The following is a 14,974-nucleotide window of genomic DNA, read 5'->3' on the forward strand; positions in this document are numbered from 1 at the left end:
CAAAAGCAGAGAGATGCTCAATACAATCTTTATTAGTTAAGCTCGCATAACTGGCAACGAGCCGTAGCTAAAAACCAATGGCTGATGGTCATGTCAACAAGGGCTTCACAGGTTATTGTCTAGTTGACACAGTCTCTGCTCACATTCATGTTGATCATTTAGAGGCCTTCGAAAATTGCATATCAAATATGATACAGTAGGCTTTAACTTGGATTAGCCTATTTCCAGGTTTAAAAAGATTACAATAACATATGTTCACTGTTTTCCTGACTTTTGGACACTCATGAGCTGCTGTTTGCTCACTTACATCATCCATACCCCTCTCTTGTGTCCAGGTTATGAAATGCTCCAGCTTTGTCTGGGTGGAGATTAGATATCCCTCTTTACTATAACTCTGTTCTCTTGCAGAGGAGGATCGCATCCGACAGCCTTGGGAAATGGTGAAGGAAGAGCAGCTCTCGTCTATCTCTGTGGTGAGTTTAAGGAACATTACCTTCATATTTCTAATTTCTGCTCCTTTAAATAATGACATTCAGATTTAAGGGATTTTTTATATTATGTCTTTAATTATCAATGGTCTTTGAAATGCTGAACTTTAAGGCCTGGTTTCGCTGACAGGGCTGGACTAAGCCAGGATTAGGCCTTAGTTTAATTAGGGCATTTAAGTAGCTTTATAAACATGCCAAAAAAAAACATTACTGGATTACTTGAGACAAAACAATGGCACTGACATATTTTAATATATGTCAGTGCAAGTTGCTTTCAGTTAAAACAGCTCAAACATGCATTTTAGTTCAGGACTCGTCTGTGAAACCGAGGGTGATGTTTGTGAAATTGCAGATGTCTTTCAATATGGTTTTCACAATAACAGAATACAAGAAACGAAGGGGTTACATTTATGTTTGTATTTTGCAGATAATCTAATGGCAGACCAAAGAATGGACATCTCCTCCACAATGAATGAGTTCATGTCTCCCAGTTCCACTGACCTGATCAGCAGCTCCATGGGAACGCCAGGCATGGACTACAGCCGCAAGAGGAAGGGCAGCATCGCCGACTATCAGTAAGAGCGCTTCCTAACAGATCCTCTGTTTCATGATGAGATATAAGACTCAATGTTTAGTTCATTCAGGGCATTCAACTTTAAATTATTTCGGCTTAAAAACTACTCTCAGGATTTACTAAATACACTCAGTGAAAAATTAGCGCTGAAAAGGCATGGACACAGTAAGGTGTGGACTAAGAAAGTTATACAGATTTGAAACATGAGGGAGTAAATGATGACGTAGTTTTCATTTTTGGGTGGACTATTACTTTAATATAAGATTATATGAAATTGATTTTGTCAATTTTTTTCTTTTCACAGAATCGATGGTTTTTCTTTTGAGTGAGTATCAAAACATCCAAATAATTTTCATTTTACAATAGTATAAAATGTGAATAAGAATGTTTATTTTATTCTATTACAAAAAGCTATAACCATGGCATAACATATAAAACACTACCATGAAATATAACATATTACCATGCTATCATCACTGAAACATCACTAAACCATGGTACTGCCAGAGTACCTTTTTGTAAGTGTTTGTGCCTCTCTTTAAGAACAGGCACATCATTCATCTAATTAAATTAAGATTTGTATTTATTTATCAACTCACCCGTTTTATTTTGAGAAAAATACAAATTTTATCCTCTTAGATCTGAGGCTTCATGGATGAGATTCCTCATCCCAAACTCACAGCTCACACAATACCCTGAGAGTGAACGGTCAGTGAGTATGGATGAAGAAATGCTAACTAGTCAAGCTGTCCAGTCTGTACTTATTTTAAGACAAATGTATTCCAGCACCTTTGATATCCAAATTCTCAATTCACGCAAAGAGATGAGAGATATTTCAAGGGTGAAAATTGTGACCATGTTAACTGTGTGTAGTCCGGTTCTCTTGGTTCTTTTGGTCTGGACCAAAAAAAAAAGATTATACGTTTAGTCCTGGTTTACTTGCTGTTCACACTGACATTTTTAACACTGAGCCTTAAGATACAAAACAAAAAACGGCTTTTATGACATATTTTTCTGATAGAACTTACCGAATATCCAAAACAATGTCCCTGGAATAAAAGTGCTTATTGTAGGCACGTTATGTACCGGTATGTGCGTACAAATGATGGTATTTTTACCAGCTGAGAACTCATGAAGAGCTTATTAAATGTGTAAAGGAGTTAAAACAGTGGCAGGAATTCCTCCATCACACACACAACCGATGAACTGCTGCAAGGAGACGGCGATTCCATTGTCTGTACTGAACTTTAATCAGCGACATAACGATTATGATGAGAAGATCCAGGTATTCTTGAACATTCTGTCCTTTTAGGGTCACATCTTGAGACATCATGTCCTGTTTTTTGTTTTCGTTTAGATGTCTTTGCTTTGTGCTGTATTCGTATTTCATTCGAACCGCACCAGAGTTCGTTTGGAAGCGGACTGAGGCCCAACGTTTGGTGTGCAGCAGGGTTTGGGTGACAGCGTTCTCACACTTATTTTATCCACACTAACAGAGCAATTGCATCAGAGTTCGTTTTAATCTAACCAAACCTGCCAAGTGTTAACACACCCTATAAAGTCACTAATTAAACACCCACAACCATTGGGCTGGCAATCCATGTTTTACAAATAAACTATCAGACTCAATTACACAATTAGGGGCAAATTCACTAAACAAGTATTTCTGCACTAAACCTGCATCTTATTCTCCCAGCACCCACAATCCACTTTAACTGGGTGGTACTTGTGTGCTGGGATTAAAGTATCATCTTTGATCACCAAAATGGCATATTTACATTTTAAACGTTTTTTTTTTCTGTGAAATTTATTCATGCCTTTAAATAGCTTGAATGTAACTCTACACTCTTGTATCATTTATAATACGCAAAACCACAAATATGCAAATGAGCACCGCCTCCACTCACTCATACAGGGTCGTCTACAAGTCGATGTATCAGAATGGTAATGCGTTCTAAGTATCGCTCTCTACAACATCGGACACATAACTGTAATTAATTATCTTTGGCTTGATTACTTTATCAAACTGCTAATATTGTGTTGCTAATGTTACACAAACCATGTCCCCGTTCGCCATCTCAGAGTCAGACTTCTAAAAATCAGCATCCTTAGAAACGCTTTGAATAACTTAGAACGGCAGTGGAGAAAGGCATATGGTTCATCATAACATCGTAATATACATCATGTACATAATTCAGCCGCTATATTGCCACATCAAAAACTTGATTTTCACCACAGGGGGTCTTTAAGTTAATGTTTTCAGCTCAAATATAACTTATTAAAATGCCTGGCTAATTATATGCCTGGAATCCAATGCCTGGATTTCATTCAAAAGAGATGTTTGAGAACATTCTATACTGATCATAGTTATTTATCAATTGATGGACAAGAGCGCTTTCTGCATTTTAAAGATCCGCTTCATGTGCCTGGATTGTTGCTGTTTGTTCCCCATGTGCTGATGTCGATTATGCTAGTCTGCAGCACTGATATATAGTGTTTGTGCTATTAGCTACCTGATTTGCATTAATTGTTTTTGTTAATCAGGTTAAACAGCGTGTGCACGTAAACAACACTATTAGCACAATTTACAGTCACAATTAAGTTTCAATGTCTAAATATCATGCAGAAAAATAGCAGTTATTTTATGCAGCTCATGTAATGCACAGTTTCCCATTGAAGGGTTTGTAAACAACAAGAGGTTTTATTTTAATAAAACTGGCATGTACTTATAAAAAGTATGAAATTAGATATTTGAATTGTTTGCAAACTAGAACAGATGCATTATATTTAATTGATGCAGTATGTGGTTTAAAATCGTAGGCATTGCTTTAAGTGAATTATTGAGGTTATAGGGGTTCGGGTAAATAAAAAGTTGGTTAACCAACAGAAGAAAAAAACTGCAGTAGATGTTATCACAGTGTCAAGCCCTCAGGTAAACAGCGTGTAATGTTTCTCTCAATCTGGTCAGTTATGAAACCAGCCATTATGAAACAACCAAGCTGGAGTTGATGGTGCGCGAAATGGGAGTTATATCATATCAAGTCATAGTATATTGTTTCTGGTACCATATTGTGGGATCCTTGTAATGACATTTCATGATGGGAAATTAATAAGATGTGCCCATAAACTAATCATTTATGAACTATATTGACAAAATTAAAAAGAAAAATTACTTAGTTTTAAAAGAAATATTAGGTTTTGAGAAATACGTTGTCCTTTTAACTAAGTATAAACATATGTGACTTTCATGCATTTTAATCCAAAGTATTGCTTGACTCCTGAACTATTTAAGCTAATGTACTTGTCTACTTTTTATTTTTTAGGGACAGTATGGACGCAGACAATGACAAACAACTTGAAAGGTAAGCTGAATTATTGATCAAGATAATCTATATCTCATATATACACAGTGTGGTCTAAATGTCTGAGATCACATGTGATATCTACAGTTCAGTCACGAAACTCTAGATGGCTCAGGCTGATAGGTCCTTTACATGTAATCTGCAAGCAAGCACATCATTTACTGCATGGCCATTGGTGGAGTGTGTGTAAGGCTGGCCACACACTTGAGAGTAGCGTGAAATGTCCTCCCTCAAACCAATGCCTGCTGCTGCCTGCTTTTAGAGGGAAATGCTGCTCATAACTGCTGGTATACGATCAGTTTTCTCCATAATAATAGCATATTATTGGCGTAACAGATTTGGCAAGCAATCCAGTGCGTGTCTTTCTTTCGCTTTGGAGAACGTAAAAGGTTTCTATTTACATGTTTTTGCAGCGTTGAGCAATGTAGCCAATCACAAAAATATCTGTTGATTTCTTGAACGCAATGGCCAATCGGAGGTGTTTAAGTGCTTTTCTGTTAAAATGAACAGTGGCTTGTGAACGTAGATTCTTTAAAAACAAATAATTGATCATGATTTTTTATGAAAGGGTGTGTAGGTTGTGATATGTAACTTGAAACTATTTAATGGTAATCTATTTAAATGTGTTTTAAAGGGGAAGCGCATCTCCTTATCTTTGTCCAGGAGTTGGTTCACTCTCCGCCTATGTAAATGGCACAAGCTTATTGGCCTCTGCTGATTCTTCAGCCAATGAGATTGCTGGCTCAACATTTAAATAGTCTGGTTCAGTGTTTGCTGTAGGCTAGACCAGAGTTGCTCTGAAACCCTCCACCTCCCCCAGGTCCACCTGCCCAGATCTGTTACAGGATTTGTGTATGTCCATTCATGCAGCATCAGCATATCTTACATATGCTCTGTATCTATTAGCAGTAGCAAGTCCATTCTTGTTCTTGTATATTTTAGCTTACATGATTGATTAATTTGATTAATAAGTTAATATTTTTTCTCTCAACAGGGTCGATCAGCAGATTAAGAATGCAAGGTGCTGTAAATCAGAGCATTTCTCTATTTCTTATTATTATTATTAGTGGATAAAGCCTGTTGTAGATCATATGCTATTTTTTTCCAGTTGTAACATTGTTTTGGACTCTTGGTTGTCAACAGGGAGGCTCACAGTCAGATAGAGAAGAGACGCAGAGACAAGATGAACAGCTTTATTGATGAGCTGGCTTCATTAGTGCCTACCTGCAACGCCATGTCTCGCAAACTGGATAAACTCACTGTGCTGCGCATGGCAGTCCAGCATATGAAAACACTCCGAGGTGAGGTTCACACTCATTCCCATAGAGACATTATGGTCTGGCTGGGACTTTAAATATATGTGCATTCAAGTAGATGTGTAGCCGAGTACAGTAACATAAAAGTGATTTCAAAAGTTAAAAGGAACGAGTATGACATTGACATTCAATTTATATTTTATTCACAAACATTATATCACCAATAATGGTTTCAAAACAAACTGAGTGAAAAGATTAAATGAGCAGTATGCATTATTATTATGCAAAGTTGTTTTGTAATGTAGAATAACTTCATTATATGATGTTTTATTATATCTGATATTATTTATATGATTATTACAATATTAATATACTACTTTTGTGAGTGAATGCAAAGTTTATCCAGTAACACAGTACTTTTGTGAAAGAATACAAAAGTTTCAAGAAAGAGCGCAAAGTTTGTCCGGGCCCAAATGTTTTGCAATTGAGCGCAAGTGTCTCATATTCTTACAAGTACGAATGGATTACTCATGCATATGCTTATCTTTTACTGTCTTTTTAAGGTGCTGCAAACCCTTATACTGAAGCTAACTACAAGCCAGCCTTTTTATCAGACGATGAGCTGAAGCACTTAATATTAAGGGTAGGTGACCAAAATACATTTTTGTGTTACACTGAGTGATAATCCCTGGCTGTGATTCATTGGTGATTCATTGGTGGGTCTCAGGCTGCTGATGGTTTTCTATTCGTTGTGGGCTGTGATCGGGGAAAGATCCTTTTTGTGTCAGAGTCTGTCTACAAAATTCTAAATTACAGTCAGGTAAGGCCTACTAATGCTTTATAACATCCATGATATGACTCAGAAGTCAGCGTGTGACTCATAATGCCTGCTGATCTCTCCCCATCCTACAGAATGACCTGATTGGCCAGAGTTTGTTTGATTATTTGCATCCAAAAGACATTGCAAAAGTCAAAGAGCAGCTCTCTTCATCTGACACAGCACCACGGGAGAGACTCATTGATGCTAAAAGTAAGTTAGTACTTGCTGCTATATATACATACATTCCACCAGTTTTGAAAATGATCTGACAGAGTGTTATTTTCTCAGCCGGGCTGCGAGTCAGGACAGACATCGCCCCGAGTCCCTCCAGATTGTGCTCGGGCTCCAGGCGCTCCTTCTTCTGCAGAATGAAGTGCAACAGGTCCCTCGTCAAAATGGAGGAAAAAGATTTCCCCTCGACTTGCTCCAAAAAGAATGGTCAATCAGTTCTTTCATTTACTTTGAATATTGGGTTACACTTTATTTTGATAGTCCACTTTAGACATTCTAATAACTATAAGTAACTTTTCAACTACATGTCAACTAAGGCTATGTTTACACGGAAAGGATCTGAAGAGAAAACGCAAAAGTGGCGTTGCGTTATCACTTTTTATTCTGCGTTTATATGAGTGTTATGGGGGGGGGGATCTGCGTGCATATGGTGACGCAAAAGTGTGTGAAATTTGATGTAGTGTGCACTCCAGGCGGCTTGGTGGCAATGTGAAGCACTGAAAGTGAAAGAGACGCTAACACAGTTTTTCATGTTTAATACGGTAAAGCTGCTGCTTTAACCCTCATGCCCTCTTCGCGTGTCGCTCAAAAATGACAGAATTGTTTTTTTTGTTTTTTTTTTGTCAATGAAATTAATGCTATATTTTAAGCCTGTATGCCTGTGACGTAAACACGTACGCCAACAAAAATAAAGTGTTAGCAAATATTAAGCAGACAGTCTACTAATACTCTAATGAGAGTTAGTTGACATGTATCTGCAAAGTTACTTATAGTTAGTAGAATGTCTAAAGTGGACTATCGAAATAAAGTGTTACCAAATAATGTTAAATATTCAAAGACAGCGATTCCTCATCATAACTTTTGCTTTTGTTCTCCCTGTAGCCGATCGCAAGAGCTTCTGCACCATCCACAGCACTGGCTATCTAAAGAGCTGGCCGCCCATTAAGATGGGCTTAGATGAAGACAATGAGCCTGATAATGAAGGCTGTAATCTCAGCTGCTTAGTGGCCATTGGCCGATTACATCCTCATATTGTCCCCCAACCTATGAATGGAGACATCCGGGTGAAGCCGACAGAGTATGTCTCGCGCCATGCCATTGATGGGAAGTTTGTTTTTGTGGACCAAAGGCAAGTGGTGACTACTGGGCGCCTGAACATGAAATACGGTTGCGGTTTACAGGTGTGGTCGCATTTACCGTTGCTCGGTGAAATTTCGGATGCAAAATCCAAATCTGTGCAATGAAGAGTTTTGCCTGATCGACTTCCAATGGCGAAAAATTGCCATATGCGAATGTCGCATCAGTAAAATATATTTCACTTTTGCAGCGCCAACCAATAGCAAGCCTCTCTGTATGGCGGTGAAGGTAGAAACTACGGTACTACACTTCAATATTTAAAACATGTCCATAAAGAGGCAGTTTGGAAAGCGGTTATTTAGGGTTGGTTGGTTTGCTAGCTGGCAGGAATGGCTTTGGATGGCCTGGTTTCTTTTGCAGAGCTGCAGTAAATGTGACCGCACCCTAACTAGGTTAAATAACCTTAAACAATGCCAATGCACTACAACATGTGACATGGCTTATAATATAAGCCTTATATAATATGGTATACTTTTCCAGATTCTACATTACATGAATGTAAAGCTCTGTTTACACCTGGTATTAAGATGTGTTTTGGTCGATCAGATCACAAGTAGACGAGGGAGACACATTCCCGTTTACACCTGGTGTTTTAATCCACCTCTTGTGTCCACTTTAAACCACTTCTGTCCTGATTTCTTCGAAGGGAGGGTTTATGGACAGGTAAACGTCGGGGCTTTTCAGATCTTTTAATCTAATGGACAAAATAAGCTCGCGCAATTTACATATGAACACGACGGAAAAATATACAGCTTTCATTTCTGCTCTGAAGCCGCAAGGCCAGCCGAACGCTGTGAGTGTGTGTTAGAAATCAGGAATGGAGAGAGAACATTGTGCTTGGTACGTTTTCATCTCCAGACCAAACTTGGGTCTCTAGTCAACAAAGTGTAAATCCCGACTGGCAAGCGCACTTCCCATAATGTATGAAGTCAGTAGACGGAGAGAAGACGGTCTTTTTTGGCTGTTCAAACACATTCAATCACATGAGTGTTTACAATACGAAAGCAAAAACTCTGAATGTTTTTTTCCACTGCCTCTGGAAGTGGTTGTAAGTGAAACCGCTTTAGACCCCGTTTACACCATCGTCCACTTGTGATCCCAGGTGTAAACGGCCTAAGTTTACGTAAACTATTAGGTAAAAATGGATTATTGGTTGGGAGATGTTTGTTTTGTCTACTCTACTGATGGATAAACTGATTTGGGATCAGAAGTTTGGTGGTCATTGACCGTATGACCAATCCTGATGTTAGCGTGACAGTTTTATTAGCTTCATTTGGTTTTGTGAGCACAATGCGGATCAATGTCCAAATATAGAAATGGATAAATGACCCAGGTCATGACCTGGCTAGAGGCCGAAATGTAGGACACACACTGCACCTAAAATTACTGCACAATGCCTCTGTGACAACAGAACAGTTTCGTTTATACTGTATGTCAACTGCACCTGTGGAGTCTTAAGACGCAGGTATACTTCATTTCATTTCGCTCTGTCTTACGCACAGTTGTATCCGCACAGCTTTCAAAGTATACTGCTTTTTTATACTAGCAGACATGAGACATCAGAGGGCAGCACTCATTTACAGGACGTTCGTTCGGAAGGACAGTAGCGGATCCGCCATTGCATGCAAAGTTTAGAACAAGAACCAAAACTATGGAGAAGGATATGCTGCTTTGTTTACCGAATACAATGATTGGACGAACATGTTATGGTCCTACACCTTCCACAGACAATATACAGTATATATGTATATATACTAGGGATGTCCAGATCCGATCACGTGATCAGAAATCGGGGCGGACGTTGCCTCCCGATCAGGACTCGGATATATATACATGTATATATATTCTCATTATTTTTGAACACATCTATAGTTATTTGGTGGCACAGAGTTAGACCCTTTTGACTTTTTTGTTTAGACCCAGCAACGCGTGCGGCATGACATTTGTTGACGTCACCAAAAGTGAAACATTTATGTTATTTATTACTTGATTGTTTTAGCTACTTCACAGAAATGCTCTGTTTGTTAACAGAGTTGTTGAATGTTAAAATAAGGTGAATTAAATAAAATAAAAAGGAACATCCTGGATCTGTTTTTTCGCTCTTCTTTATTCTTTTTTTATGTATTATAGAAGTATCGGATCGGGACTCGGTATCGGTAGATACTCAAAATCAATTGACTAGGACTCGAGGGAAAAAAACCTGATCGGGACATCCCTAATATATATACATATAAATACATTTAGGCCACTTTAAAATACATTTAGGCTACTTAACTTAGTTATTGCTATCAGGATGTGAAGAGACTTTCAATCAGCATAACAAAAAATGTTTCTGGAACAAATGGCCTACCCTGCCTTTAAGAAAGTGCAGAATATTGTGGAGTAGAAAAATGTTTGCATGATATTACAGGTGAAACTCGATTGAATGTCGTGCAAAAGTTCATTTATTTCAGTAATTCAACTTAAAAGGGAAACTAATATTATATAGACTCAAGGTGAGAAATTTCAAGCCTTTATTTGTTATAGTTTTGATGATTATGGATTATGGCTTACAGCTTATGAAAACCTTTTCACAATATTCTAATTTTGAATTTAGGGTTTCATAAGCTGTAAGCCATAATCATCAAAATGATAACAAATAAAGGCTTGAAATATCTCACTTTGCATGTAATGAGTCTATATAATATATTAGTTTCACCTTTTAAGTTGAATTACTGAAATAAATGAACTTTTGCACGATATTCGATTTTTTTTCCAGTTTCACCTGTATTAGTACAATAGTGGCTTGCAAGCACTGTAAAAACACTTGTGCTCCTCTGTGTGTAAAAGATTCCTCTTTTCATTTCAGGGCCACGGCCATCCTTGCTTATCTACCTCAAGAGATGCTGGGCACGTCTTTCTATGAGTATTTCCATCAGGATGACATCGGACATCTTGCTGAATGCCATAGACAGGGTAACAACAGTGCGCTTTCCCGAGTGCAGCGTGACCAGACGCGTGTCGTGATTTCTGATCTGTACGTCTCTGTTTGCAGTTCTGCAGATGAGAGAGAAGATCAACACCAACTGTTACAATTTCAAGATTAAAGACGGTTCTTTTATAACTTTAAGAAGTCGATGGTTCAGTTTCATGAACCCTTGGACCAAAGAAGTAGAATACATAGTCTCAACTAATACAGTTGTCTCGTAAGTAAACAAAATCTCGACTAATAATTCATAATATCAATGTTCTGGCGGTTTGGTTTACTGACCTGAATGGATGTGTGTTTTAAAGGGGCAGTTCACTTGAAGGAGCAGAGTCTCACTATCCTCAGCTTGCTGCTTCCCCTCAGAGTATGGACAGTGTCCTTACAGCCGGTGACGGTAAGCGGATCTCACTTACACAGCGACTGTTAAGCCAGGTCATGACCCTGTGGTCGGGAACCTGTGGCTTGCCGGCTGTCTCACCTTTCACCAGATTTTTAGGGAATGTGATAGCCATAGTAAAGTAAATATCAAAGAGATCCATATAACTGAAAATTATTATCACTGTCGACAAGTCAATCAAAATGTTTTATAATATGAATAGGATTTTGAACCAATACAATTTTGGGGCTACAGAAAGTTACATGTCTCCCCCAAATTCCTCTTTTGCATACTCAAAATGTAAAAAATAAAATAACATTATTTCATGACATTTAAAGCATTTTCCCTCAAAATTGTCCGCACTTTACAAATATGCTTTAAACATAAACCTTACATTACAGAAGGCTGCTGAGAATTGGGTGGGAAAATATTCTGAATTGGCATGAAAATGTAAAAAAAAAAGTAAAATGTTTAAGCTAAATTTATTTACTTTTGGGTGTTTCTTTACAGTTTTTGAGATTCAACCTACAGTAAAAGTATTATGGACTCCTAAGTAAACTAATAAACTTAATCTGATGCATATGCATATTTGTCAGTCATGCATAAATGAAATAGGTAAAAACATTTTGCACAGTTTATTATTAACTGTTTGCATCTATTTTATTTAAATAATATTTCATATTTTCAAAATGCATTTATTGAAATTGCCTAGAATTGGCATAAATGTATTCATTGTCAAAATAATGACATTTAATCAGTTAAAACATTAAAATAAATCAAATACAAGCTGTGGAACAAGCAATATTCGATTAGTTATTGTAGTGTATAGACCGAAACAAATGGGATTTATTGATGATATTATATAAACCTAGTTATTGAATATTTGAAACCCATTCAGGCTTACCGTTTCATTTTTACATTAAGCTTATTAGTCAATGTTAATGTTAAAACTGTATTCCAAATAGATGGTAATGTTATATGAAATTTAAATACGATTTTAAATTTGACCATGCAAAGAAAGAAAATTAAGCACAAAATTAAATCACAAGGAAATGTCTCACAACAGGAAAAAGTTTAAGAGAATATTGATATGATCCACCTTTGCACTAAACATATAGTCAACATTTTAAGTGGATCAAAACCTTTCATCAAAGTTTAAATTTTGAACAATACCCGTTCTTGTCTTAGGACAAATTTGGTGACCTTTGTGGATCCACTTCAGATGTTGTCTACTGTATATATATATATATATATATATATGTATATATGACAGAAAGAGATTGCTAGTACCACAGTTGGCTAAGGAAGACTACAATGCTGGAATGTAGCATAGCACTTTGATTTTTACGGATATACGTCGGCAGTCGGTGTCTTGTCAAATGTTCTACTGCAGGCTCAGGCAAGACTGTTCCCGGAATCCCTGGAGGAACGAGACCCGGCGCAGGAAAGATCGGACGCATGATCGCAGAGGAAGTGATGGAGATCCAAAGGTGATAATCTGCACTTGAGTTTCACACTCTTGATGACATTGCATCTGGTTTCATCTTTCATTGATATGATTGACAGGATAAGAGGCTCATCCCCCTCTAGTTGTGGCTCAAGCCCCCTCAACATCACCAACAGCACACCCCCTCCTGACACATCGTCCCCTGCGGGCAGGAAGGTAACTTTGGGCTTCAGTCTCTGACAAACATATATAGGGATGTGCGATATTGACCAAATTATACATATCGCACATCCCTAAGAGCTACAGAACGTTAATGCATCTCCTGATTACATTTTTTTCGTAACTCCTCAGTTTTCAAATGCTGGAACTCCAGACATTCCTTCTGCCGGGATGATGTCAGGCCAGGACAGCATAGGATATCCTTACTCTAACAGCTCTATTTTAAGTAAGTTTTAACCCTCTGGTCCTCAAAAATTACCGAAATTAGTTTTTTATTTCAATTAAATGAATGTACTATATTTTAGTTCGATAATGTTTATATATATATAATTTAGTACCATAAAATCCCCTAAAAATGGTACTAAATTATATTTCCGCTGTATTTATAATCAATTTGTTCACTTTTTGAGCATAAAACTGAAAATGTAATTTCCAACTTAAACTGCCATACATCTTGAATGCTTTGTTTAGAGCACAGACTTAAGTTTGATCTCATTTCAAAGATGAGTTGGCAGATTATTGCTGAAGCGAAAAAGGTTTATAAAGTGAATGTAAAAAAAAGTACATTATGACATTTTCTTTTTTATGTTTTACTCTAAAACTGTGACAAAATCAAAGCCATAAAACTAAACAAGTTGTATTCAAAATTTGAGCCTGATATCTCAAAAAATGAGCTTTGATTTGGCCGCAGTAACAAAAGTTTTCACTAGGTGAAATTTGTCTCCCATTAATTTCCTATGCGGTCATTTTTGACCGCGAGGAGTACAAGTGTGACGACTTTTTTTCAGGACCATTTAACCTTTTCGAATCATGTCCCATGATTTTTTTTGTGCGTTCACACAGCAAGTGCCAAAACCTTTACCAAGTTTCATACCATTCCGATTAGAAAAATAATTCTAAAAAACAAAACAAAAAAAACTGACTGAAGAGCACCAGACTTACCTGATCATTGATTTGTCAGTATTACTAGATTTGACACAATGCTTCCTCTGATCCACAGGTGATCATTCACACATTGGTATGGGTGACATCCCGGACGAGCCCGGTTCCAGCAGTCCCAGTAGTGATGAGGCTGCGATGGCGATCATCATGAGCCTGCTGGAGGCGGACGCGGGCCTCGGGGGTCCAGTGGACTTCAGTGACTTACCCTGGCCGCTGTGAGAGCTCACCCATCACCTGTCCATCCCACCCGTCACACCGTATCCTGCAACATAACTCCGTCCCGTTCACGTTCGAACCAGCCATGACTTTGACAATCAACACGTCAGGACAGTTTTTTTCTTGGTGACGTTATGTTTGTTTTTGTCTCAATGCCTCAGGTAGCTCCACCCCATAGCAAAATCTCATTGGTCCACAATCCCATTCCACAACTGTATATCCAATGTGTCAAATCTTGTTACTATTTCACTTGCTTTGAGGACAAACAACGGCTTCCCGCACCAGGTTGTGACGGTGTTAGATCGCTCATCATCCTACAACACACCATTATCAGTGCGAGGATATTGTTTTAATGGACATGTCAGTTCTACAAACAAAAACAACTTACAACCAACCACAAATCCTGTTGGGCTTAGAGATGATTTCTATATGCAGCATTTCAGTTCATTTTTGTGTTTCTGCATATTTACTTATAAAAAAAAAAAAAAAGTGTAACATAGATGTATGTATTCTAACATGTATGATTTATTTTATCTGGATGTATATGATTTAAATGAACAAAAGGGCAGTGACATTTTTTTAATAAAAAGTATTTCTTTCTCTTTATATTCTTTTTATGGAAAACTATTTGGAGTACAATCTTCATTTCATGTAAGAGTACACCATTCAGATGAAAAAAAAAAAAAAAATGTATTCGCACCAAATATAATTTGTTTGTGTGTAAAACGTCGAATTAGAAATTGCGTTCTCTCTGTGTTTACACTTAAACTCGTTTTTATCTGAATTCTAAGCATTCCCAAACCGGATTGTGTAAAACAGCACAGGTTATAAAACGGCTCTAGCCAATTATATGGCAGAGGATTTGAGAAACAATATAGTCAGCATCTATACTGTCTTTGGCATCAGCAAAACGATCAAACATATTGTCTCAAACACAG

General features: G+C 37.5%; 1 protein-coding gene across 4 annotated transcripts in view; it reads left to right on the top strand.

Moving 5' to 3' along the window:
• bmal1b (basic helix-loop-helix ARNT like 1b) overlaps positions 1-14,642 on the top strand; it is a 28,323-nt gene extending 13,681 nt beyond the window's left edge. For 2 of the 4 annotated variants that reach the window (XM_079605450.1, XM_079605452.1), the window contains 19 exons: positions 409-473; positions 916-1,063; positions 1,367-1,387; positions 1,702-1,770; positions 4,386-4,424; positions 5,419-5,445; positions 5,568-5,725; positions 6,244-6,323; positions 6,408-6,500; positions 6,593-6,710; positions 6,789-6,938; positions 7,614-7,860; positions 10,717-10,823; positions 10,903-11,053; positions 11,142-11,230; positions 12,606-12,702; positions 12,779-12,875; positions 13,011-13,104; positions 13,879-14,642. In XM_079605450.1, the coding sequence (XP_079461576.1) occupies positions 409-473; positions 916-1,063; positions 1,367-1,387; positions 1,702-1,770; positions 4,386-4,424; positions 5,419-5,445; positions 5,568-5,725; positions 6,244-6,323; positions 6,408-6,500; positions 6,593-6,710; positions 6,789-6,938; positions 7,614-7,860; positions 10,717-10,823; positions 10,903-11,053; positions 11,142-11,230; positions 12,606-12,702; positions 12,779-12,875; positions 13,011-13,104; positions 13,879-14,039 (2,011 nt within the window). In that variant the 3' untranslated portion in view covers positions 14,040-14,642. The remainder of the gene's footprint in view (positions 1-408; positions 474-915; positions 1,064-1,366; positions 1,388-1,701; positions 1,771-4,385; positions 4,425-5,418; positions 5,446-5,567; positions 5,726-6,243; positions 6,324-6,407; positions 6,501-6,592; positions 6,711-6,788; positions 6,939-7,613; positions 7,861-10,716; positions 10,824-10,902; positions 11,054-11,141; positions 11,231-12,605; positions 12,703-12,778; positions 12,876-13,010; positions 13,105-13,878) is intronic. The other 2 variants (XM_079605451.1, XM_079605453.1) reach the window with 1 other exon arrangement.
• Positions 14,643-14,974: the final 332 nt, after the last annotated feature.

The sequence above is a fragment of the Phoxinus phoxinus genome (assembly GCF_949152265.1).
Source record: "Phoxinus phoxinus genome assembly, chromosome: 2".
Classification (NCBI taxonomy): domain Eukaryota; kingdom Metazoa; phylum Chordata; class Actinopteri; order Cypriniformes; family Leuciscidae; genus Phoxinus; species Phoxinus phoxinus.